This window comes from Lemur catta, chromosome 25, assembly GCF_020740605.2.
Source record: "Lemur catta isolate mLemCat1 chromosome 25, mLemCat1.pri, whole genome shotgun sequence".
NCBI lineage: Eukaryota > Metazoa > Chordata > Mammalia > Primates > Lemuridae > Lemur > Lemur catta.
The window spans coordinates 1,872,168-1,899,842 of NC_059152.1; the positions used below are offsets into that span (position 1 = coordinate 1,872,168).

Below are 27,675 nucleotides of genomic sequence, written 5' to 3' on the forward strand. Positions count from 1 at the left end.
CGTCTGTAAGGACAATTTTGTAGTCCCAGGGTTTTGTCAAATAAATAAATTACAGACATCAAAAATGGCTGGTGATAAATGTACTGGGTTAAACCATATGAAATTGCCAATATCTGATGGTTTTTGACTTTTAAAAGCAGTCATCTCATATAGTTTAACCTAATAGTATCACACATACTTCAAGGACACATGGATGCGTTAAATGGCCTTGTGTGTACTGGCTTGAGAACCTATTAATAATTAGCCCTCATTATAACAGTTTTCACAGAACACAGGAAGATGTGCTAAGCTTCTACCAAACAATTGCTTTTGAAAGACGGAACTATGTGAAATTAAACTGTGATGTGATCCAGTATATCTGAATGCTTTTTTAATGTGACCATTACTGGTTTATCCTTTTAGCCACCAGAAAAGACCGACATCTCTAATAAAAACCGACTACGTTTCCATGCAACTTGGGATACCTGGTTCATTCTTGTTTACACACAATTACCAAATCTGGAGGCTCAATTTCTGTCTGCTACTTCTCTCAGCCCTATCTTATTTTCTGAAGGTATGGGCACTTCAAATCAACAGATCATAAGCTCCTTAATTTTGGAGACAATCCTTTTTAATCTTTGAAAACCTACTTCCTTGCAGATGATAAAATGTGTCCTGAATTAAAACAAATCTCTGAAAAGTCTTTGCCCCGTTTCAACTTACCGAAAATCTTCCTTCTAGGAGAGACTATCTTCCTAATACCAAGTTCTAGAAGCTTGGTGTGACCTTTCACACCGACCACTCTCATACCACCATTCACCTTTCTGACTCAGTATGGCCATGATAATCACCTCTTTACACCTACCTCTTAATCAACCACGGAGATTATTTTACATATATACCATAAGGGCCCTGTCGCTCCATCTCCCAAATTCTTCACTGGCTTTTCCTCAATTACATATGTCAAATTCAAACTTTTCCCACATGGTGGATGGGCCTTTAACAACTGAATACATCCCAACCAGGCACTCTTATCATTGACCACAGCTCCAGTCTCACCTAATCAGAAGGTAAATGCTCTCTGTACCATACCTGTCCTCCCTCTCAAAGCTCCATTCTCACAGCCCTTGCAGACGGAAGTATTTGCTTTATAAGAGAGGGGACCATTCAAACTACTTATGCTCTCTTTTAGTCTCTCCTTGCCTCCCTCCTCATATATCCCTTATTTCAAAAGAAGCTGAAAATCTATTTCTACCTCCAACACGGAAAAAAAATCTGTGTACTACTATCATGTTACATGTGTAAAGATGTTGTGACAAGCCATTGCTCAGCTCTTTAAAAAGTCTTACTACTACTAAGACCATGTATTAATAACAACATGGAAAAGTGTTCACGGTATACTGTTAAATGAAAAAGGACATCAAAGGTTACAAAATTCAACGTTAGGATCTGTGAGTGACTTCTCTTTTTCCTATATTCCAAATATTTGTTCACATGCTTATAATACTTTTTAAATTGGGGATATGTTCACTATCTTGACTGTGGTGATGGTATCACAGGTACATACATTGTCAAAACTTATCAAATTATACATCTCAATAAAGCTATTAAAATGTATAAACTGTATTAAATGTTTAATAAACTAGGTATCTTAATCTGTTCTGCTGCTATAACAAAAATACCTCAGCCTGAGCAATTTATAAACAACATTAGTGTACTGCTCACAGTTCTGGAGCCCAGAGAAGCCCAGGATCAAGGTGCCAGCACATCTGGTGTCTGGTGAGGGCTTGTTCTTCATGGTGGCACTTTCTGTTTGTCCTCACATGGTGGAAGGGCAAAAGGGGCTAACGAGCTCCCCTGAGCCTCTTGTTTAAGGGCACTAATCCCACTCATGATCACCTCCAAAAGCCCCATCTCCTTACCATCACACTGGGCGTTAGGTTTCAACATCCGAATCTTGGGAAGACACAAACATGAAGGCCATAGCACTACGGCACAAGCCTTAAGCATTTAAGGATAGCTTATAGGAGCTGGGGACAGGGGATCCCCGAGAGTAATTTGTTCCGGTAATTTCAAAAGGAAGAAACTACAAACAGTAAGAAGTGGGAAAAAGACATGCCTCCTCCCAACCCACCTCCAGCCCAGTTTGCAGAAGCTTCTCTTATCTACTTTAAGCAAAAACACTTGCAAGTTAAGGTTTTACAAGCAGGACTTTTGTATTACAGAAGAGATCCTAGATTATGCTAAAATCCACAAGAAAGGCAGCTAAAAATTTTCAAGTCACTAGAATTCTTACCATGGATTAAAGAGATCTCTGAAGAAATAGGCGTACGAAAGGAACCAGATAAAATAAAGAGGATTTTTTTTGTTGGTTTTTTAGGGTTATGTTTCTTGTGCTTAGTTTTTATATTCTGTTGCCCTATTTTCTGTATTTTGGCTATAAATAGCAAAGTAAATCAGTCCCTTTGACTTGTTTCTCTAAACTACCTCTCCCAATTTTTCTCTTAATATTGGTAAAATACTTCCCCAAACAAGGCTCTCGGATTAGAAGTTAACCTGTTTGTGTTGGTTAGCTCACTTGGTTAACTAGTGAGGAGAACAGAGGAAAGGAAATAACTAACGAGACTTTTTTTTATCAGCAAAGACCCATAATTTCACTTGCAAATTCAAAGTATAATGATACTTTCATTAACGAATCTCCTAGAAAATACAGAAACTTTAAATGTTAAAAGCTTGATAATTTAGTGGAGGCTGGATGGACTATCCTAGACAATGAAAGGATGCTCTGATTTCCTCAACATCTGGACTTTATCTACCAGGGAGGGATGCAGAAGCCAAGATTAGGTTCCCCCAAACTGGAAGTACCCCAGATTCTGATGTTTGTGATATGTGACACAGGGCTGATTCTCTCCAGGCCACAATCATACCTGGTCTCTATATCCCTGCATCACCAAGTGGGGACGCTACAGAGTAAGTGCCCACCTAACCTGGTGAGATGTGAAATGACTCATCCCTTAGTCTGCCTGACAGCTGGGGACACGGGGCCCTCAGAATTCCAGAATCCCTACTCTCATACATAATCCATGCCTGAAAAGCACATAAAAGCATAAGATTGTCAGAGCTGAGCAACAGGCTTAATTTAAAAATGGGTTTTCATTCCAAGAGTCAAAAGATGTGAAATCCTCAGTTAGGGGATGAATGTTTAGTTTTAAAAACTATGGCATAATCTATCACCTAAAACAAGGTAAAGTAAATATAAAATACAGATAAAATTAATTTTCTTAAATAATTCTCAGCTCAAATTCTAGTTTCTTAGCACACCTAAAGCAATATTAAGTAGACAGGAATGACTTTTTTTAAAACTGCTCAGAGACTCTGCAAGAAATAAAATGTTGGCCGGACACAGTAGCTCACGCCTGTAACCCCAGCACTTTGGGAGGCTACAGCAGGAGGATCACTTGAGCCCAAACGTCTGTGGCTACGGAAGCTACAACCAGGCCACTGCTCTCTAGCCTGGGCAACAAAGCAAGACCCTGTCTCAAAAGGAAAACAAAAAAAAAGGAGAAGTGAGATGTTATCTTACCAATTTTCTTTAAAAAAAATTCTCAGGATAAAGTTGAACTCCTGCCTTCTTCTTTTAAAGGAAAGAAGTGTTGCAAGCTACATTCCTCAACAGGCTCTATGGTCCTGTCAATCTAACAGATCGCTAAAACAGTAATCTTGAATTTCTTCCCTCAAAAAACTTCACCTGTTAAGACACTTTTTTTATATATAACTCAATTTTGATATTGTCCTCCTTAGTGGAATATCATAGTGCATATCTACTGCCAGCATTCTTTCTCCCACTATAGAAAACTGCTCATTCCCCAGTACCAAGCAGTGCTCACCACAGTAGCCCACCCTTCACTAGAGAAGGGACAATGACCCGAGTCCAGCTTCTCACCAGTCTTTTTCAGGACTTTTCTCCATGAAGATTACAGGAAACATCCTTTGATATCAATTTATGAAAGCTGGAGAAATCATAAGACTTCAGAAAAAAATAAATAAATAAAGCCAAGCAAAGATAAGAGAGAGAACAACCCCTGTTCAACCAAAATTGTCAGCTGTTCTCATCTCTGAGATCCTTGAGCTGCCCCAGCTCCGGCAGCTCTCATTTTGATTCTGTAAGCTACACTGGGATCCTTCTTAAGCTAACCTGAGTTTCCATCAGGGTCAACAAAGAATCTTGTGTGATACACAATCAGCTTAAGTACAAACAGGGTGCAGTCCCATTAAGACTGAATGCTATGGTTTGAACGTATGTGTCCCTCCAAAATTCCTACGGTGAAATCTAATCACCAATGTGATGGTATTAGAAGGTCGGGCCTTTGGGGAGGTGATTAAGTAGGTCATACGGCTCTTCTCTACTGCATGGATGACTGTCCTTTAAAAAGATCTAGAGTGAACTAGCTAGGCCCTCTTGCCTTTGTGCCTTTAGCCATATGAGAATGCAGCAACAAGGTGCCATCTATTAATTAAGCAGAGAACAGCCCTCATCAGACACCATATCTGCCAGGACCTTGATCTTGGACTAAAGGCTCCAAACCGTGAGAAATAAGTTTCTGTAGTTTATAAATTACCTAGTCTAAGGTATTTTGTTATAGAAGCAAGAACTGACTAAGACACTGAAGAATTACCAGTTCTGGAACACCTAGTGATGCCCATTCTAGCTCAACTACAATATATTATCATTAACATTGCATTTCTTCTATTCTCATTCTTATAAAGGAAAAAAAATACAGTAACATTCAAATAAATGCGTACAATGCTCCACAAAGCCATTGACACTGACAAAACTGAACTGTTGAGTAGGCAAGTCGTACCACCATGCAACAGTTCAAATCGCTGTCTGCCAGCTGAATTTGAAATACCAAACTGAGAAAAAGGAATGGTATGTAACGACACAGGTATACAGCATAGGAAAGCTCCCATAAGTAAAATCCTTTAATAAGAATTTTTGTACTCAGTTATTGGTAAAGAAGTAAACTTTCTTCTGGTCTATCAGAAGAAAAATTATAGGATCTAAAGCTTACAAAAGGAGAGAGGAAGACATTAGTTTCAATAATATGTCTTACATTGATACTGTTTATAATTTCACCCCTGTTGTTTTTATAGTTGAAACTGTGAGAAAAAATTGTCATTGAAATACCCATCTATCGGTAGGTATAAACTTGCATGAAAATATCACATACTCTGATTCGGACGTATGGTATTTACGGTGCCTATTAGTTATATAAAAAGAATTAAGCTGTCAGCTTTTTTGAAGCTCAGAAGAGAGAACTAGCCAGAAAATACAAATCTGGGAACCAGCAGCACATAGGCTGCGAAGCCCAGGGACTGAACAACAGTGGGGAGAGGGCAAGTCTGAGGGGGAGAAGAATATTAGACGGGAGGAAAGGACCAAGAGATGCAGCCAATGAGCTACGGAGAACCGAGAGCTTAAAATCACTGAAGTCAAAGTGGTTCGAGGCAGGATGGTCAACTGTGCCGAAGCTGTTATAAGGCCAGAAGAGACCAAATAAGAACTCCGTTACCAACTTTCCACAGCAATGTTTTCCCTTGACTTTCCTTCTACTTAGGGGGAAAAAATTCTATCCATACTTAATTCTTTTGAATTCTCTAACAAGTTTTTAGGGAGAAGCCACTTTACCTCCAGAGCCGTTCATGGTTTTCTAGCTAACGAAGTGGGAGTGACTCATGCTGCATCTAAGCGGCACCCCGGACGAGGTGGCTACTGAATCTGACTTCAGATGCCTCCACAGACACAGAACCCAGCAGCAGGGTGGAGGAGAAAGCCAAACCCACTCCAGCTTTCAAGGGAAATGTCACGTGATACTGCTTTGTCCCCTGCCATCCAACTTATCAAAACAATTACGGGGTTGAAAAAGTCAGTCACTTCATGCACCCAAAAGGATGCACCTTAACCTGGCAGTGACCGCAACAAAACAGGACATAAGCAGTTTAAGGAGCAGGAACTAGTAAGCCAGGCCTTCCTTCTTTCAAATCCAATCCCAACCACAATTATAATTCTAGGTGTAATTCAGGATAAAGGCCCAGTGGAGCCGTAAGTCAATTCTTCTTAGATTTAAAAGTCAACATCAAAACATTCCCTGCTGTCGCTGGTCGAGGTGAAATGGACACTCCATATTTCTCTGACTGGCATGAAAACTGGTACAACACTTTTGGAAAGGTTTTTGGCAAGATGATTTAAGAGCTTTTAAAACTGTTTCTGTTTCTTCAGAGATCTAATACTATTTCTGGAAATCTATCTTAAGGAATTAGTCTGCAATTAGGAGGGGGGGAAAACCCTTTGCGTTCATGAAAGCATTATTCATTATACAAAATCACTCTAAACCATGTAAATAGCCATTTGAAAGGAAATAGGTAAATTACAGTGAAATATGCAACTAATAAAATTCTGAGCAGTTTTTTAAAAACATAGAAACCGCCTAACATATCAAGTGAACAAGGCAAAAAATGTACCTAGTATAATCACACATATATAAAAATAAAAGGAGGAATTTTCTGTTTTAAAGATGGTACAACCTGGCCAGGCACGGTGGCTCACGTCTGTAATCCTAGCCCTCTGGGAGGCCAAGGCGGGTGGATCACTTGAGGTCAGGAGTTCGAGACCAGCCTGAGCGAGACCCCGTCTCTACTAAAAATAGAAATAAAAATTATCTGGCCAACTAAAAATATATATAGAAAAAATTAGCTGGGCATGGTGGCACATGCCTGTAGTCCCAGCTACTCGGGAGGCTGAGGCAGGAGGATTGCTTAAGCCCGGGAGTTTGAGGTTGCTGTGAGCTAGGCTGACATCACGGCACTCTAGCCCGGGCAACAGAGTGAGACTCTGTCTCAAAAAAAAAAAAAAAAAAAGATGGTGCAACTGTGAAGAGAGATGGAAAGCAAAAACTACAGAATAAATCTGGCTGAGCAAGATAGGAACATAAATTTAAGGAAGATCAGGATTCAGGGTTCAGCAGTCACCAACCCTTTTGGTACCAGGGACTGATTTCACGGAAGACAGTTTTTCTACAGATGTGGGGGGGATAGTTTTGGGATGATTCAAGCTCATTACATTTACTGTGCAGTCAAACCTCTCTGCTAATGATCATCTGTATTTGCAACCGCTCCCCAGCACTAGCTTCACCGCCTCAGCTCCACCTCAGATCCTCAGGCATTAGATTCTCATAAGGTGCACACAACCCAGATCCCTGGCATGCACAATTTACAGTAGGGTTACCACCCCTGTGAGAATCTAATGCCACTGATCTGACAGGAGGCAGAGCTCAGGCAGTGATGTGAGCAATGGGGAGCGGCTATAAATACAGATGAAGCTTTCCTTGCTCACTGCTCACCTCCTGCTGTGCACCCTAGTTCCTACCAGGCTACAGACTGGGGACCACAGTACCAGAATATTCAAGGGGTAGGGGTGGGGGTGGGGGGGCGGCGGGAATCAAACAGGGAAAGGTAAGTTCCTCAAAGAATGATAATAGAGATATACTGCACAGCAGAAAGAAAGCAGTTTGCAAAAACCTACCTGTATCCATCAATGGAAAGTTCAAATGACTCCTTGCAATACTTTTCTCCCTTTACATACCTGCCTGTTACTGCTCTTTAGACTGCCAATACTACAAGTAACTCCAGATTATCCATGAGAAAGAAGATAATGAATTTAGAAAATACTAAGAAGATGATCCAATGCCAACTGGCTTTAGACTTTGGATGGCATCATATTAGAGTTCTCTAACAATGTACCCTCCTATTTATATCTATATTAAACTACCTAAAAATACTTTGCATTCCCTATATAGTCTACTGGAAGAATGGCATAGAAAATGGTCCAGAAACAAAATGAGAAAGAAAATTAAATTCTGTTTATATAATTAACCATAATGTGCATAATTTTATATACAAACTATAATATAAAATAATATAAACTGCGTCCTTTTATAATATCTAGGAAAAAAGATGTATGAAAGACTGTAGGGATTTCCAGCCAAATTAAATTCATTAACAGTCCAAAACGCTGTTCAAGTATATTAACTTTACTAGAAAAAGCTACAGAAAGAAATTTAAAAAAAAAAGTCACTGCTCTTACCACTAAACAGAAAAGAAAGTAATTCCAAAAGAGGACAACAATAAAGCATAATGGTTGAGACCACAGAAGAATCGGACTGCTGATGTTTGAATCCTGGCTCCACTAATCATTAGTTTTTGCGTTCCTTTCTGTGCCTCAGTCTTCTCATTTGGAACAAAAGTGTTTATCATACAGGGTTGTTATGAAAATTAAATGAATTAAATGATTTAGAAGATGGCTTGAACTAAGTCACTAAATGGGATGCAAAAGGCTATCATCCAGTTCTTAAGATGAATAGAAGTGATGGTTGTACAGCCATCACCAGAATGTGAACATACTTAACGCCACCGAACTGTACACTTAAAAATGGTTAAAATAGTAAATTTTATGCGTAATTTACCACAATTTTTAAAAGGCTATTATCCATCACCCATTTACTATTAAAGCATTTTAACTTATCCTAGAAGATAATAAACTATCACATTCTACATGAGACTATACAAGTTTAGAATTCCTATAAAAATAATCTTTCTCAACTAAAGGGTTTTTAGGATGCTGATATCAACTTTTGGGTTCATACTTTGCAAAAATAAATTTCAAAATAATGCTGTGCTATGATAAAGTTCTAGTGTTCAAATTATGTAACTTGATTTCTCAAGCAAAAATTTACTTTTTAGAAGTTAGTAGTATTAGCCCTCTTACAGCAATAAAAAATACTCTGGTCTAACCTGAAACAACTTGAAACAGATCTATAAACCCTTTCTTTAAACACAAGGGTTTTAGTGTATCTTCTACGTAAGTACAGAAAGACTTCACAGGCCTTAAATATAACCAATGACAAATAGCAACAAAAATCTTTAAATGCTTGTTTTAAAATAAAACCTTGCAAAATAGCCCCAAACCACTTCTCTCAGATTGCAAAATGAGCATGTGGTGAAAAGGGACAGAGAATACCAATTTACTATACCCTATACTGACTGACAATTTTTGTTGCATAGCAACAAGATTCTGCAGTCTGAAAACAGCACAGAACTCCTTTTCTTGAATTGCCAAGCCACAATTAACCCCATGAAGGCTGAAAAAGTAGGCAAAAGCAAACCTGCAGAAACTACTACCAACATTAGAAGCCTAATGATAAAAATTCTAAAACTGTAAAATCATAAGCCAAAATTCCAACCTACTTACAACCTGAAAGTATTGGTATGCCTTCACTGTCCATGCTTCTCCACACACTGGGAAAAACTGCTAATGCCCATTTTTAGAGCACATTTCTTTTGAAAGCATCATCTGCGAGAGTTAGTTCTTTAAAAATCCTAGGTAATAGCACACCCACACATTTTGTTTTGTAATTTAAAAGAAGCAATTTTATCCTTTCAGTTTATTTTCTAAAAATCATAATTTATAAGAATAGACAATAATTTCCTACTAAGTTTTTCTCCTACTTAAAATTTGTTTGAACTATTTTATGGAATGCCTGTATAGGTAATTAGTAATATCTCACAGAATTTTTTTTTTAATAAAATTCTACCTCATCTAAAGAACAACAACAAAAAAAAAGATTGCAGTTATTCTTGCCATAGCTTTAAATACTTTCCTCGTTTAGAAATTAGAGGTTTCCCCCTTTCAGAATGTTAAATGGTTGCAAAGCCCCAACTAAGATACAAGTTAAATAAATACAGAGAAAATCAATCTAAAACAGTGGTTCCCAACATTTCCAAAGATGAGAAGATCCTTTAAGTTCATGAATAGTTGTTCTAATTTTAATACTGTATATGTTAACTGAGAAAATGTGATATAAAAGCACTTAAAATTTACTAGCTTTTTTTTTTTTGAGACAGAGTCTCGCTTTGTTGCCCGGGCTAGAGTGCCGTGGCGTCAGCCTAGCTCACAGCAACCTCAAACTTCTGGGCTCAAGCGATCCTCCTGCCTCAGCCTCCCGAGTAGCTGGGACTACAGGCATGCGCCACCATGCCTGGCTAATTTTTTCTATATATATTTTTAGCTGTCCAGCTAATTTCTTTCTTTTTTTTTAGTAGACATGGGGTCTCACTCTTGCTCAGGCTGCTCTCGAACTCCTGACCTTGAGCGATCCTCCCGCTTCGGCCTCCCAGAGTGCTAGGATTACAGGCGTGAGCCACCACGCCCAGCCAAAATTTATTAGCTTATAAATGAATCTATACATTGTCATAAAAGCATTCTACATATACTTGAAATATAATGCATGTGAAGGCTGGCATCTTTAGACTACAGACAAAGCTTGCTATATCTACACAAGGGTTCAAGTATTCTTTAAAATAATGCCAGAGCTGGCCCCGACTTCTTACATATTGGAAATCGTTAATTTACTGGAAAATTTCAAATCATTTTGAAGATAAGACTCAAGGTAAAGTGTATGTAAGTTTGGAAGTGAGATACAGCTGGGTTCAGGTCCAAGTTCCACCACTTAATTGGCCATGTACTCTTGTGCAAGGGCATTAATGAAGATAATACCTACCCTGCACGGTGGCTTAAGGATTGGAATAATATACAAGAAGTTTGTGGCACATTAGTTTTTTTCTTTAACCTGTCACTCAAGTCTTGTACGATCCAGCTCAATCTACCACATATCCTACCACTTCCTACACAAACTTCAACATATGAGTTGAGACAGCATTAGATGTGATCTTAAGGATGGAAAATGAAATCTGAGAAGTAAACAGCATTGAAAAGTAAAATAGTAAGAGGCTATATAAAGTATAAGAGCAAGGCCTTTGGAATTATGCAGGATTTTGATTTGAATCTCAGCTGTCATTTATCAAGGGTACGACTTCGGCCAAATCACTTAAGCACCCTAAACCCTGGATTCCTCCACTGTAAAACAGCAGTGATGACACTGATGTCACGGCTTATTCTAATCCATTAAATGAAATGATCTACATGAAGTTGCCCAGCCTGTCTTTAAATGCTAAATAAACAGTAGCTATTACTTATCAAAGTTATATGTAATGGGTCAGCCCACTTGGTTTACACCCAGTGTGAGTAACTGCCACCCAAAGGTTAGCCTCAGAGATGCTCTGGTCCACGGCCAAAGACTCATACCCTATGCCACGTATGTGTTGGATCTTCAGGTGTTGGGCCTCTGGATCAACGAGGAAATTTTGTATCCGGTCTTTGAGACCCAGGAGTTAATCTTTTAAAACAATGATTTAAGTTTATTTTAAATACTTAACAATGAGCTAACAATGAAGTAGAAAGATTTCCTTGAATTTTTTTTTTCCATTTCACTCATGTTAAAATTCAATAGCTGCTGGTTTTTTTTCCTTTAGGTAGTTCCTAATTTACAAATGAGCTTATAGCAACTGATTTTTAGGATACAAATTGATTTTCTTTCTTGAAACACTTTTTATAAATCCTGGTTGGGGCACCAAGCTAGCCCATTAACATCTAAGTAACCAAACAGGTATGTGCTTTCTGCAATGAAAGTAAGAAACAGCACAAATGTCACTTCTTTTCATTTAAACATAAAGCACTGAAATGTTTAAAATATGCTGAACATGTTTTTATTTTTATTTTTTTTTATTTATTTTTTTTTTGAGACAGAGTCTCACTTTGTTACCCGGGCTAGAGTGAGTGCCGTGGCATCAGCCTAGCTCACAGCAACCTCAGACTCCTGGGCTTAAGCGATCCTACTGCCTCAGCCTCCCGAGTAGCTGGGACTACAGGCATGAGCCACCATGCCCGGCTAATTTTTTTGTATATATATTTTTAGTTGGCCAGATAATTTCTTTCTATTTTTAGTAGAGACGGGGTCTCACTCTTGCTCAGGCTGGTCTCGAACTCCTGACCTCGAGCGATCCACCCGCCTCGGCCTCCCAGAGCTAGGATTACAGGCGTGAGCCACCGCGCCCGGCCTGAACATGTTTTTAAAATGTGTAAGTTATACAGTAGCTCCTGACATTACAAAATTTAAAGAGGTTCTCAACAGGGGTGATGTGGACCCTCATAAACATTTGGCAATGTATGAAGAAATTTTGGTTGTCACTACTGGGGAGAGAGGCTGAGGGGTGTGCTACTGGAATCTAGCAGGTAGAGACTAGGAATTCTGTTAAATATCCCACAAGTCACAGGACAACCTTGCAACACAGAATTATCTGGCCCCAAACATCAATAGTGCTGAAGTTGAGAAACCCTGATTTAGGAACAGGCATTCATGTTGAAGAAAAAACACTAAACTCTCTTTCAAAAAGACTTGAGAATATCATTTCCCCCATTAAGTGGTCTTATCACCTTTGTCAAAAATCTACTGAACAAGAAAAAAAAAACCAACTGAAAACATACTTCAGAGTTTACTTCTGGGCTCTCTATTCTATTCATTAGTCTATAGGTCTGTCCTTACGCCATTAGGTCACTGTTCTGTTTACTGTAACTTTGTATTAAGTTTTGAAACTCGTTAAGTATGTTTTCTCCAACTTTGTTCTTTTGGCTATTCGAAGTCCCTTGAAATTTCATAAGAATTATTTTTGCAAAAAAAAAAAAAACAACACCATTTGGTTATTGATAAAGACCGAATTTCATCTGTACATCAGTTTGGGTAGTACTGTCATCTTAACAATATTAAGTCTTTCAATTCATGAACACAGAAGGCCTTCTGGTTAATTTAGGTCTTTAATTTCTTTCAGCAATATTTTATAGTTTTTAGTGTACAAGTCTTTCACCTCCTTGGTTAAATTTACTCCTTTAGATTCTACTGTAAATGGAACTGCTTTCTTAATTTTTCTATTGTTCATTGCAGGTATATAGAAGCACAACTGGGGCTGGGTACGGTGGCTCACGCCTGTAATCCTAGCACTCTGGGAGGCTGAGGCGGGAGGATCGCTCGAGGTCAGGAGTCCGAGACCAGCCTGAGCAAGAGCAAGACCCCGTCATATGTCACATATGTTGTCACTCTAGCCCAGACAACAGAGCGAGACTCTGTCTCAAAAAAGAAAAAAAAAAGGACAAACTAGAAGGAGACTGAAGCAAGAGTGGGACTGAGGTGAGCACAAAGGAGGCAGCTTTCCAGAAAAACAAAAGGAATAAACCCAAAATTCCACTGGTATCTTTGGGTAACAACAAACAGACTGTTCTGAAATGACTTCACACACGAATATTGAAAGGCATGGCTGGACTGTTTTTGAATGCCACGCTAAAACATCTCTTCTGTGGGCTACAGGGGTACAGGTAAAGGTTGTTTGTTGTTGTTGTTTTTTTTCTTTCTTTCTTTCTTTTTTTGCAGCTATAGGTTCTGGGCAGGTGAAGGTTTTTTTTTTTTTAGGAGGCAGTTTAAGGAGGATGGCTGACCACAGAGGAAACCACGCATTATAAAGGGAAGGCAGAGTGAGAGATCAGGGGGAGGAGAACTTGTATCTCATGATACAAATAACCATTCTACAGTCCAGGAGGCAAATCTAAAAATACGGCAATGAATTATTAATTCAATTTTGCAAAGAAAGAAACTGAGGTTTGGGACAGTCAAGGTCTTTCACAGCTAGTAGAGTGGCTTTGAAGTCAATGCTGATTCTATTAAACTTGACTATCTCCTCCCAAAATGAAAACACCTTGAAAAACTTCTATATCCAGAGGAATATAAAGTAAAAAGATGACATTCAAATAGATTTCCCTTAAAGTGGACAAAATAACACTGGCAATCTGCTGACACTAAAAGGCATAAATTCTAGAGGAAATTTAAAATATTTGAGAAAGACATTTATAAGGGTATGAACCAAAAACGTATGAAACTATCCTTACCCTCATGGTACCATGTAATGCTCTTCACAGCTCTTAAAAATAAATTAATGCCTCCTCCCCCACGAAACTGTGAACATAAGGAAATGGGTGATATCCATGTACATCTTTACCTATTTATAAGTGATTTTTTGAGGATTTTTCTTATTGGCTGTTTTGCTAACTTTGGAATCACAGAGCAAGGAGAATCATGCAGGACTTAGGCCACGATGAAGAGGAGCTTGGTCTCAATTCTAAGAGCAATGGGAAGCCATTGAAGTATTTTAGATGTAAGGGTGATCAAATCTAAATTTCAGAAAGATCTCTCTGCTGCATAGATAACAGATTGGATGGGAGTAACAGAACAATGCAATAAATCAGAGAATGCAGAACAACATATACGTAAAAACGTAAGACAGGACAAAATAGGTACAAGGGTCATAATATGAAAGTTCACTGTCAGACTGCCAAAAGTTCAGGGAAGCATAAGTAATCCTAACACAAAAATACTCACTAATGAACCAACCATTTATAAAATAAGTCCCCATCAAACATCCCTCCCAACGTAGCATTAGCCTCTCTCTGCCCATTCCACCTTTGCCTTGTCAGTTTCTCAATGACTAGCAGATATTTCAATCACAAAGCAACACAATAGAAATGATTTACAAAGTTTAAGTGCAAGCCTTTCAAAAGATGCAGGCCTTTCTGAAGTCAGTGAAAATGAAGAAAACTGTTTCCAACCAACGGCAAAGCAACTGACAAAATGAAAATTTGAGAAAGACAGTGACCAGAAGGGGGCATGAGGAAACTTAATGGCATGATTTAACTATGTTCTGTATCCTAGCCTGATTGATGATGACACAGGTATGCATATATAGTAAAAATTCACCAAGCTGTATGTACACTTATGATTTATGTATTCATTTAGCTGTATATAAATTATACCTTAAGGGGGTTGCTATGGTTTGAATGTTCAAACAGTGAAATTTAACTGTCATGGTAACAGTATGAAGAGGTGGACTTTGAAAAGCAGATTAGGGCCGGGCGCAGTGGCTCACGTTGGTAATCCTAGTACTCTGGGAGACTGAGGCGGGAGGATCACCTGAGTTCGAGACCAGCCTGAGCAAGAGTGAGACCTCGTCTCTACTAGAAATGCAAAGAAATTAGCTGGACAACTAAAAATATATAGGAAAATTAGCCGCGCACGGTGGCGCATGCCTGTAGTCCCAGCTACTTAGGAGGATGAGGCAGAAGGATCACTTGAGCCCAGGAGTTTGAGGTTGTCGTGAGCTAGGCTGACGCCACTGCACTCTAGCCTGGGCAACAGAGCAAGACTCTGTCTCAGAAAAAAAAAAAGAAAAGAGATTAGGCCATGAGGGCTCATGAATGGATTAATGCCATCATTGTGGGAGTTAGTTATCGTAGGAGTTCAGCCCCCTTTTCTGTCTCAAGCACACATTCTGGCCATGTGATGCCTTCTGCCATATTATGATGCAGCAAGAAGGCCCTCACCAGATGCAGCCCCTTGATCTAGCATGGACTAAGACAGCGGTTTTAAAAAAGGGCATAATGGTGCATGCCTGTAATCCCAGCTACTTGGAAAGCTGAGGCAGGAGGATCACCTGAATCCAAGGAGATTGAGGCTACAGCAGAGACCCTGTATCTTTAAAAAAAAAAAAAAGAAAAGAAAAGAAAGGAAGAGACAGTCTTACTTCCTCCAAGAATTACTGGGATCTGAATGTGAAGCCTGAAAATCCTACAGCCTACCTGCAACAACTGTGAAGACGAAGTGAACACCAAAGATGGCAAAACATACCTGGGTCCTCAAAGGCATCAGGGAGCCACTGAGTATAGTATGTGTGGAGCCTACCCCATCTCTGGACTTCCAATTACATGAGATAAACTTTCTTAATGTTTAAACACGTTAAGTGTGTTTGTTACTTGCAACTGGAAGCATTTTAACTGATATAATAAATTAATAGTTGGAGAAAACTGATAAAGAAGAGATTACTAAGAGGTCAAAAGAAAATAATCTAAAAATCAAAGTAAAGCCCCTAGGAAAACTAGTGAAACCCTTGAATATTTTTGCAAAAATGACTTTATGATCACACTACGAAAGTTGATCGTAACATGGATACGGTTTCATGCTACCTTACAATTTTGTCAGAAAAATTATGTAAAAATATTTTCAAAACGCAATGAACATTTGATTCGTTCTTCTTCCATTCAAAGAATTTAACACAGCTGGAACCATAACATGAATGTTTTCATACTTTTGTTTCATTTTTCAAAATTAGACCCAAATAAAGCTGTTTCTCCCAACTCCTGCCATGTACTATTATCTCTGAAATGTTCTAGGTCAATTCATTCTACAGGGCCTTATTTTTGTATCACTTATTTTCAGAAAATAAAGAGCCTTTATATGACGAAATCACAAGGAAAAATAAATTATTTACTCACACATCAACATTTGGAAAATTCAAATACAGGCCTCGGTTCATAAAAGTTAACCATTACAGGGCGGTCTAAGAGCTTACTGGTTAAAACTATGGGCTCCAGAACCAAACTACCTGACATGAAATCCCAGGTCCACCGTCTACCGGCTGGGTAACCCTGAGCAAGTCACTTAACTCTCTGTGTCTCAGTTTCCTTGTCTACAAAATGAAGGTAACAACAATTCCTACCATTTAAGTTGTTAGAGGAGTATTAAATAAGTTAATATGTAAAGTGTTCAGGCAGTATGTACTCAATAACTATTAGCTATTATGTTTTTTAAAACTCAAAGAAAAGTGAGGAATATAAATGCCAACAATAGAATTAAGTTAATCAGCGAAGGAAAAACTTTCTAAAAAACACAAGCTTTAGGCTTTAATGACAAGCACATACACTTTAAATAAAATTAAGACAGAGAAAAATGAGAACAAATATACTTATGATAAAAAAAAGCTAAAAAATGCACATATTATAAATATTTTTGTTATGTAATTTTTATATATTAAAAGTTATACATTTAATTTCTAAACATATAAGGATTTTTTTAAAGGTACCATGTCAAACCTATCAAATTAGAAACTAATGTGTTGCTGTACTTTTACTAAAGATGAAATAAAAAACCTTAGTATACAGAGAAAAAATTAGAAAACTCAGTATTATAAAAGGGTCGATTGTCTCCCCTACCAATATGAATCCATTAGTTTAACATAGTTTTAATTAAACACCAACAGGTTTGAGAGATGTGATTTTTCTTTTTTATTTCACTTTTAATGGTTTTAATTGATGAAATGACTCTAAAACTAATCTGAAAGAACATATTACACAGTGTGGCAAATCAAGTTTTGAAAAATAAAAAAATGAACAGTAACTTCTTTTACTACATGTTAAAATATATTATAAAGTAATTATAATACAGAGTAATTAAAACAGTAAGGTACAGTACTAGCATAGAATCAGACAGATAATTAAATGAGTCCAGAAACAGAACTAAGTATTTATAGGAATTCACTATACAATGAATCTGGCACTTTAAATCAGTGGAAAAGGATGGATTACTCAACAAATGATGCTAACAAATGACTAAATATTTGACAGACACTAACCTCCCATTTTACACCAAAAATAAATTTCACGAGGTTTAAATTCAAACATAAATGAAACCATAAAAATAACAGAAGAAAATGTAGGTGAATATGCATACAATTTTAAGTTGAGGAAGGCATGACACCAAAGGCAGAAACTATAAAGGCAAAGACTGATGGATGTGACATGAAATTTTAAAACTTCTGTAGCAAAACAAAGAAAATCATTAGACAAGTGACACTTAGGAGATACATACAACAGATTTTGCATTATGGCCTCCAATGAATCACACCTCTGGATAAGTCCTTGAGTAGTCTCTTCACACAGTGACCCCGGCCTTGACTGCAGAGAGACACAAGCAAACAGGATACAAGCACAGGTTTGGTAAGAGCCTGCATACTGGGCAGGCTGTTACTGCTACATGAGAGACAAAAGTGGGGATGGAAGGCGGGTACGGAACAGACAAACACATCAGATGAACAGAGCTAAGTGAAGGAAAACGCATGAATGAGTCCAGGTAAGAGCACAACTGCCCGACCAACCCGTATGTGTCATATTAAGTTTTGAGGTGGTTTGTAAACAACAGTAGGTAACTGATCCAATATATGTATATGCACTATAAAAGGTTAATATCCTTATTAAGATATTACAAATCATTACAAGACAAACTAAACATCCCACTGGGAAAACATGCAAAGCACATGAACATTCACACAAAGATAGAGATGTCCAATAAACACAGGAAGGGATGTCCAACCCTCCTAGCAATCAAAGAAATACAAATTAAAACAGTAAGATAACAGCTTTTGCCTTTCAGACTGGCAAAGATTAAAAACGTCTGACAATATCTAAGTGTCTGTACCCCTCTAATATTCTGAAATTAAAAAAAAAAAAAAAAAAGCCTGATAATGCCCTGAGTTAGCCAGAATATGGGGAACTGGATCTCTCAACTACACTTGCAAATTTGGTGATGTGTATCAAAAACTGATTAAGATTTCCTTTAGTATCGTCATTTTGTTTGTTATTCACTCAAATATCTACTGCACACTCACAGAGGCCTGTGATAGGAACTAGGAATACAGAGCCAGGTCACACAGGACCTGAATATTTTTCTTTTTATTATTAATTTAAGTTTTATTCTAAGATGCCATTGAAGGCTTTAAGAGGGAAATAACAATACCCAATTTCCACTTTAAGATTATTCTGAGTGATGCATGGAGAATGGGGGACAAGAACGGATATGAGGAAACACTAGAAGTTCCAGAGAGAGTTAACACTGGCCTGGACTTTAGCAGTGTCAACGAGATGGACAGAAGCAAATACAAGTGACCTGGCAGGATGCTGGGAGACTGAATATAGAAAAGTAAAAGAATTGATTTTATTTCTAGAAATTTATCCTAAAATATAATCAGACATGTACACAAAGACATATATCTAAAGATGTTCACAACAGTGTTTTTAATAATACAAACAGTGGAATAAATCTAAAAGTCCATCCCTAAGAGATTCATTAGGTAGATAAGATCATCCATTTGAGGCAATGAAATACTACGCAGCCACTTAAAATTATGTAGATCTGGGCCGGCCACAGTGGCTCATGCCTGTAATCCTATAGCACTCTGGGAGACCAAGGTGGGAGGATCACTTGAGCTCAGGAGTTCAAGACCAGCCTGAGCAAGAGCAAGACCCCACCTCTAGTAAAAATAGAAAAATTAACCAGGTGTCATGGCACGTGCCTGTAGTTCCAGCTACTTAGGAGGCTGAGGCAAGAGGACTGCTTGAGCCCAGGAGTTTGAGGTTGCAGGGAGCTACAATGATACCACTGCACTCTACCCAGGGCAACAGAGAGAGACTCCGTCTCAACAAAAACAACAAAACAAAATTGTATAGACCTGTATTTAGTGACAAGAATTATACGGAAAGCCACCAGCTATAAAAGACACAATATAATACAGTATAGTTCCATTTTAAAATAGAATATTACTTTTAAGTATACTCCTATCCACATAAGCACATTTATCGCTGCATATACATTACAAACATCTAGAAAGGTATATATGAAAATATTAAAATTCTAGATGGTTTGGATTTGAGTTAACATCTTTATACTTTCCATACCTTATAAAATCTGTGCAAAATCTGTACTGTTTTATAATGGAAGGAAAAAGTAATTTTTAAAAAATAGTGACCATTTATTTATTTGGATAATAGTAATTGTTCATTTTCTAAAAATACTGCAAATACAAAGATTAAGGAGACTAAAAAGAAATAAAAATAAATTTTAAATGAAAACTTAAGATTCATAAATCTTACATTGTCAAAAACTTAACAGTCACAATGTTGCTTGCAATACCAGTCTTACATGAGACGAGAAGTTGGGGGAGGAAGAAAAAGAGTGCAGAACAAAGTAGACACTCAAACAACCAATATTTAATAATTATAAAACCTACACAGAAAGATCCCTTCACTGAACTATAAAAGGAGCAATTTGGACTCCCATGAGATTTGGCCTAAAGAGCTATTCATTTTATTATGTTCTTGGGTTCTTTATAAAGTCTCTCCCCTACCAAGTTGGCAAATATAACACAGATACCAAAAAGAACAGAGCTTGAGTACCACTAAAGCACAGTTAAAGGCAGTCATTTTGATTTCATTTCATCAGATATACTGTTACCAAGACCAGATGTTCTAGAAGGCCTTTACCACTGGAAAAGTACTCAGTTCATTCAATAATGTCCTCCTGACTACCTCATTCCCCAAAGACAAAACTCTTTGGTATTTGAGACTATTATAAACAGATCCAAGAAAACCACCACCCAGATCAGTTTTCTGACGATTCTGATGGATGTGCTTCATCACATTTTATCTGTGACCTCAGTCATCCTCACTTAAAACAGGGCTACCAGAGAGATGGCCGCTTCCTGTGCATGAAGATACAGCTCCAAAATCTGCTCAGGCCTCTGAAAGGTATCACCATCGAGGTTTCCACCTCAGCACCTCCACCTGCCTGGCTCCCTACAGAGAAAAGCCCAGCAGTTCTGTCTTCCATCTCTCTTCTTTAGAAAACACGAAGAGGTCAACTTAAAATATTAATCCAAAGTAATAAAAATGTCAGAAACAACAAATGTAAAAAGCAAATGAGATCCTCTCCAGGTGTTGTTTATTCTAGTGAATACGTGAAAACAGTAATCCCAGGATTGGGCAGGGGGAAGAGTGAAATATGATTTACATACCATAAAATTCACCATTTTGAAGTGTTAAATTCAGTAGATTTTAGTACATTCACAAGGTTGTGCAACCATCACCACTATCTAATTCCAGAACATTTGCATCAGCCCAGTAAGCAAGCCCATACCTACCCACAAAAGCAGTCATTTCCCATTCCTCCCTCACTCCTGTCAACCACTCCTTTGTCTGTAAAGATCTGCCTGTTCCAGACATTTCATATAAATGACATCATATAGTATGTGGCCTTTTGTGTCTGACTTCCTTCACTTAGCATAATAATTCCATCCATGCTGTGTAGTATGTTATCAGTACTTCCTTTCTTTTGATGGCTAAATATTATTCCATTGTATGGATATACCACATTTTGATTATCTATTCATCAGTGGAAGGACATTTCAGTTGTTTCCACTTTTTGGCTATTATGAGTAATGATGCTATGAACATTTGTGTGCAAGTTTTTATGTGGACATATGTTTTCATCTCTTTTGTGTATATACCTAGGAGTGAAACTGCTGGGTCATAGATAACTCTATGTTTAACTTTTTGAGGAACTGCCAAGTTTTTCTAAAGCAGCTGCATCATTTTACATGGTGGTTAACATTCTTAACACAAACTTAAGAGGTATCAGACTCTCATAGAAGAAGTAGGGGATTCACTCTTATCAAGCCCATTTTGTATGCCAAGTATTATGCTAGAATTTTAATTTTCCCAATAACTCTATGATGCAGAAATTATCTCCATTTTATGGAAGAAATCCAAATCTCAAAAAACGTTTGTAACCTGCTCAAAAATCAATTAGTTAGTAAATGTCAAAACTAGAATTCAAATCCACAGTTGGCTTCAAAAGCCTACACTCTACCCTACACCATACAACCTCAGCACTTCGATATGCGTTCACTGCATCACACATACTTTGGAAAAGTTGCATGGTAATAAAATTTATTAAAATCATTATAAAATAGAAGCTTCCCAATGTAAAGATGTTTCCAGAAAATGTAAGAAATACCTTGCATAAATCACCCCCAATTTATCTTCTTTAGTAAATGATTTCTACATAGTTACTTAAAACAAAACATACCTATAATTCACCTAGGTATTATACAGATTGCATTCTTCCATCCAAGCTATATGCATTAACAAAAATGTTTATCTTCTGCTACCAATAGAATTGTAGCCATCCAAAATTTCTATGTGGATCCCTTAACCCTCAATGTGACTACATTTGGGAAAAAAGGGCTCTTAGGGGGTAATTAAAATTAAATGAAGTCATATGGGTGGGGCCCTAATCCAACAGGATCAGCGGCCTTATAGAATGGAGAGAAATTTCTCCCCACCCCCACCATGCCACCCCCGACCCCACCATGTGAGGTGAGAAAAGAGCCCTCACCAAAATCCAACCACACCAGCAACCTCACTGGCAACCTCATCTCGGACCTCCAGTCTCCAGAACTATACGGAAATAAATTTCTGTTGTTTAAGCCACCCAGGATATGGTATTTTGTTACGGCAGCCCGAGTGACTAATAAATACATCTTCCTTCATGAATATCATGAACTACCCAATTACTGGTATTTGAAGCACTGAAAAGAATCAAAACAAAGCAGGAATTAAACGTAGCAGAAATAAGCTAAACCAATAGAGATGCATAAGCTTGTTATTCAAAAATGAGTTCTTTGATCAAAGAGACTAAAAACCAGAATGATGGCTCTTCTATTAATTCAAGATTTAACGATAAAGTCAAGGAACTGGCATCCTCCAAAGGGCTTTGGAGTTAGACAGACCTAAGTCTGACTCTCCGGCCCCTTCTGAGTTTTGTGTATGAATAAGAAACAAATTTTACACCTATTCTTGTGGTCAGGATGCTGGTTTTTGTGTTTGCCAGTAAAATTATTTAAACAAGTACCTACTAAATACTATATTGCTCCCTACAATACCCACTACACCTTCTAGAACATTACATATCCTCCAAAAATGGTGATTGCTATTGTTAGTGAAGAGATTCTACAAAAGACCGTCGCAGTCAAAGTAAAAAATTTAAATGAGTAGCCACTATTTGCTGCGTATTTTGCTGGTACCATGAAGATAAAAATGCAGTCCCTGCCCTCAAGGAACTTACAGTGAAGAGGAACGAAAGATCCAGATAATTATAAAACAGTACAATAAATGCAACAGCAAAAAATATGCAGAGTGCACTGGAACACACAGGATTGGTGGGTAAGTCAGGGACTACTTCCCATGTCTGACAAGGAATCCCCTTCTTGTTTCTAGTCCAGAAAACATCATAAACCCCTATTTGGAGAAGCAGCCACTGAGGCAGAGCCTCACATCTGATTTTTCTCTTTAACCTCTACTTCCACTCAATTCTATCCATCAATTTCAAAGGAGGAGAAAAGAAGAGGAAAAGACAACTGTAAGTTGGCACAGAAAGGGTTTAAGTATCCTTTCCCTCATGAATGCATAAAAATTGAAATCACATTTTTCCAAATCTTTTTTACACTCATGATAACAACTGGGTGTTTTACAAGTTATACAGTCACCCCTGTTTTAAGCCGTGTGTAAGATAAATCACCAAAACCTTCAATCTAGTATTTAATTTCTTCTATACCAGCCAAATGGTGCCTACCTACTTATTTTGCTTATTCCCACTGTGCTAACAAGGTATCCAAAACCTTGAATACCATGTAAACGTCAGTAAATTTTCTCTATTAATCCACACTCTTATTCAAGATTTATTCACTTAATAAATACCTACAATAATGACATTCAAAAAAATGAAGCTTTGGCTCTTGCTCCTAAAATAAACGTCTGTGGGAAAGTCACACACCCAACAGCTACAAGTATAAATGAAGACCCGCAGGAACAAAGAGACTACTATTTGTATCCTTTCATAGCTATCTCACTTGACACAACAATCCTGTGAAATACTAAGATTATCTCCATTTTTATTTGTTTTACCAATTTGCTAAATTAACAGATCAGCATATAAAACCTGGGTCTTCTGACCCTTGATTGTACCACACTCTAAACTGTATATTAAAATTTAACATTACCGTAAATGAAGATACTTCAAACACCCTAAACATACATACAAGAAGGAAACAGCTTCCTCACCTATAAAATAAGTAAAACGTAACCTAGTTGACATCCTTGAGCTAAATAAGGTCCACAGGTGAAGCAAACAGTCCAAAAGTTTTATCCAGCTAGTCTAAAACAGAACTAGGCCTCAAAGCAAGAGGAGTGACAAAACTGTTTAAGGATTAGAAGTATACAAACCACCTTCTCTTCTATTATCATTTGATCCTCACTACCTAGTAAAGAATTATCCCTATTTTTACACATTTTTAAAAAATACAGCAGTGAAATAAGATGATTAGCTTAAGGCCACCTAGCTAGTAAGTGGCTTAGATGAATCCTCACAACCCTATTGCACCTTTTTCCGTGAGAAAAGTCACAAGAGTACTAGTGGAAGCCAGGACTATTTAATATGGACCCAAGAATATCAATCCAAAATCTTCTGAGCTCTTCTTAGCCACTAGGCTACAATCAACTAACTATTTTAGACTAGACAACCTCCTGTTTAAAAAAAAAAAAAAAAAAAAGACCCTGAGTAACTAATCAACTAATTTCAAAAACACAATCACCTAAAAGGCATACACTATATTTTATATATTTATATATCTCAATCACAAAGCATCTTATAATTTTGAAACATTACATAAATGATAACTAAGAATAGAATCAAATAATCAGATGAGATACTAAAAGTACCAGTTTGTTGGTCTCAACCCTTCTATTGTCGTGTCATATACTTTATTTTTTAAATCCTCATGTTTAAGCAAATTATTAACAAGTAAATTTATATGCTGCATTTTACGTGTATAGAATGCCTTATGGCTGTTTCAGGAACATAAACTATTACTCAGTTCTCTTCTGTGTAAGATTACATTATATCACAGTGAGCATGCTATTCCGAAAATTAAAGTCATCTGAGAGATACCACAAATACTTACACCATAACATATTCATCATAGCCTCTTTTCAGAATTCTGACCAACTTAATTGGAAATTCCTGCCCAGGCATTCCTATTTCTGGATGGCCTTTGAAACATCAGAACTACCCCTTAATATAACTAAAAAAGACTCGACTTAAAAGGCTAACATTTATGTCCTAAATACTTGAAAGCATCATAGAGACTAAGGAAATAACATAACCTGAAAAGCCCTTTCTTAAGCACCAAAATATCCCAAAGCCTTTTGCAACCAGCACAAGAGCCTTTTACCCCATACCAGACAATCTTACTTTTACAGGTATCTAAGCAAATGTGCACACTACCTGAGTTGCACAAACCACCTCATCGAATAATCCAATTCCTTCCAAAGTGAAAAGCTGATCCTCTTTTCTGCTCTTAAATTATTCAAAATTAGCCTACAAAGAATTACTGTAGACTGCTTAACCAAACTTTTCAGACCTGTGTACCATGTTCTATATTTATGCTATTAGAAAACATCAGTGTGATTCCTCTCTCTCTATACTTAAAGAATAGAGCAAGAAAAGAGCTTAAAAAATAGAAGTTACTTTTTATTAGAAAAGGAATTTTTAAGTGAAGACATAATTTGCCTGTGACAGACTGACAACTATACATGATAGTGATTAAACTTTACTGAATACCCAAAATTTTAACTTTTGGGGGGATTTGCAACATCTGAATTATACAACTTTATAGCCATTTTTATTTAAAAATAACCCACTTTGACTATTTTCATCCCTCAATGTTAAGATAAATTTACCAAAGTTTGAAAAAAACTGGTAACTTCTGGTCTGTAACATCCCTATAGCATTAAATCTCTAAAACAGAGATCAATAATACATAGTATTACAAGATATAACAGTATGTGTATTTTATTATAGTTTCTGAGTTTTCAAGGATATCAGTAACTTGATTTAAAAAAAAATGCTCAAACATATGACTGAAGTTTTTCAAGCCATATTTTACAAAGATTGTGTTTTCTGGTCTGCATGCCATAACTACTTTTTAAACTGGTAACATTACAGTTGAAAATAACTTGTGTGAATCACCAAGGAAAAAGAGGTCAGTCACTTAAGAGACACAGTATTAAACACATTCTTTAAGACCATCCTAAATAAAGGTCTATAACTTAGAATCAGAAAAAAAAATAATTCAAATTCACACTAAACTTAAGTGAAAACACAACACAGCTATATCACAAAGAATATATGTAAAAAGGCAAAACAGGAACATGTTCAACCCTGATAGGAAAAAAAAAAAAAAAAAAAACATGAAAACTAAAGTTTAAAATGGAAACTACTTAAATTGAGAAAGAATTCCAATGACATGACATTTTCCTGCCCAAGCTAAAGAATTTGTAGATTATATCATTCAAATCTCATTGTATTACATTATAAAGGTCTTGGCAACGATTGGCCATTAATCTTTAACACAAAGGAGATTCAAATCCAAATGAACTGTAAGACTATCTCTTCCAACAGACAGAAATTGAGTAATTTACTTTATCCACAATTGTTTAACCTAAAAGGAAGGCCTTTAAGGATGATAACGCAGAATGGATCAGCCTTCAGTCTACCAAGTCCCATTTCTCACGAAGTCTTGCACCAATCCGAAAAGAGAAGGTTATGGACACAAAACAGGCTTAGGAAAGGCTGGAAAAAAAAAAAAATCTCCAATGAATGACACACCACATCATGGTTTATTCTCCTACACAATTGGAGAAACAAAAATGAAAAATATCACACCATATGTTTCATCGTATCAATTAAAAAACATTTTACGACGGTACATTCACTTCTTTCCTTTGGGGCTGCAAAAACAATTGAGTTTCAGTTTTATTGATTACAGAGGAAAGGGAAACAGCAGCTGCTGCAATGCAACACAGGCTGCTACAGGGGAAGGGGAGAAAAGGGTTTTCCAAACAAATCCCTCCCGCCCCCGCTTACACACCCCTAGCAACTTACTTATCCCAACCTTTTTGCCGGCCCCCCAAGTAAAACTAATAAATTCTTTTCCTTTCCCCTCCATCGTGAAATTTCACCTTTCACAGTTCCTTCACCTACCCCGTGCCAGAGGCACTTTATTACCCGCAGAGATTTCAGACCTTGCAAACTTTTCTTCCTTTTTTAATTAAACACCAGAGTTTCGTGAAATAAAGCGCACGGAACCCTGACACATAGACGGAAAAATACCTGTCTCCCAGCAACACACACGCTCCGATTCTCGAACCCCTCCCCGTCTCCCGGGTTTTGCAGGCGCAGGGTGGGGGGAGGGAGCCCGGCGCGAATTAAATTCAGGAGGGGAAATCCTGGGCGAAGGAAGAGCGCTGGAGGAAAAAGGAAAGAATGGCGGAGCGAGACCCCCCAACCGGGGCGGCTTACGAGAAAGAAAGAGGAATCAGAAGGGACAAAAGGGGGAGGGAGGCCCGGACCGCGGGCGGGGGAGACGCCGGGCCGGGAGAGGGAAGGCGGGTCCCGCGCGGGGGTCGCGGCTCCCGCGGCACAATGGCCCGCCCGCCCGCGCCCCTCACCTCATGGTGCCGGCGGCGCGGAGGCTTCCCCGGCGGTCGGGAGACGCGGGGGGCGCCGGCCCGGGGGGTCTCTCCTCCTCAGGGACACGCACGGAGCCCGCAGACAGGGGACAAGCGTCCGGCTCCTCCGTCGGCGGCCGGGGGGCTACACCATGTCCCCGCACAGAGCCGAGGCGCCGGCCCGGAGGGTGAGGGAAGGGGGCGAGAGAAAGGCCGGCGAGGGGGCGGAGAGGCCGAGGCGCGGAGCGGGTCTCCCGGCGGCCGCCGCCTCCCACCTCCTCCTCCTCCTCCTGCTCCTGCTCCTCCTCCTCCTCCCGGAGCTTCCTCGGCCGCCCTCGGAGGGGTGCCCGCCGGGGCCGCGCGCCCGGCCGCCGCTCCACAGGCCCGCGCCCGCCGCGCCCGCCGCCGAGGCCGTGCGCAACCGGCAGCTGCTGCAGCCGCGGGAGGAGAGTCGGGCGCGCCGCGAGGAG

General features: G+C 38.4%; 1 protein-coding gene across 11 annotated transcripts in view; it reads right to left on the minus strand.

Annotated features, from left to right (window-relative positions):
• Positions 1–27,675, minus strand: part of ENAH (ENAH actin regulator) — a 100,453-nt gene extending 72,778 nt beyond the window's left edge. For 9 of the 11 annotated variants that reach the window (XM_045537129.1, XM_045537127.1, XM_045537124.1 and 6 more), the window contains exon 1: positions 27,206–27,618. In XM_045537129.1, coding sequence (XP_045393085.1) covers positions 27,206–27,210 — 5 coding nt within the window. In that variant the 5' untranslated portion in view covers positions 27,211–27,618. Of the gene's footprint in view, positions 1–26,738; positions 26,783–27,205 lie in introns of those variants that run through there. The other 2 variants (XM_045537118.1, XM_045537119.1) reach the window with 2 other exon arrangements.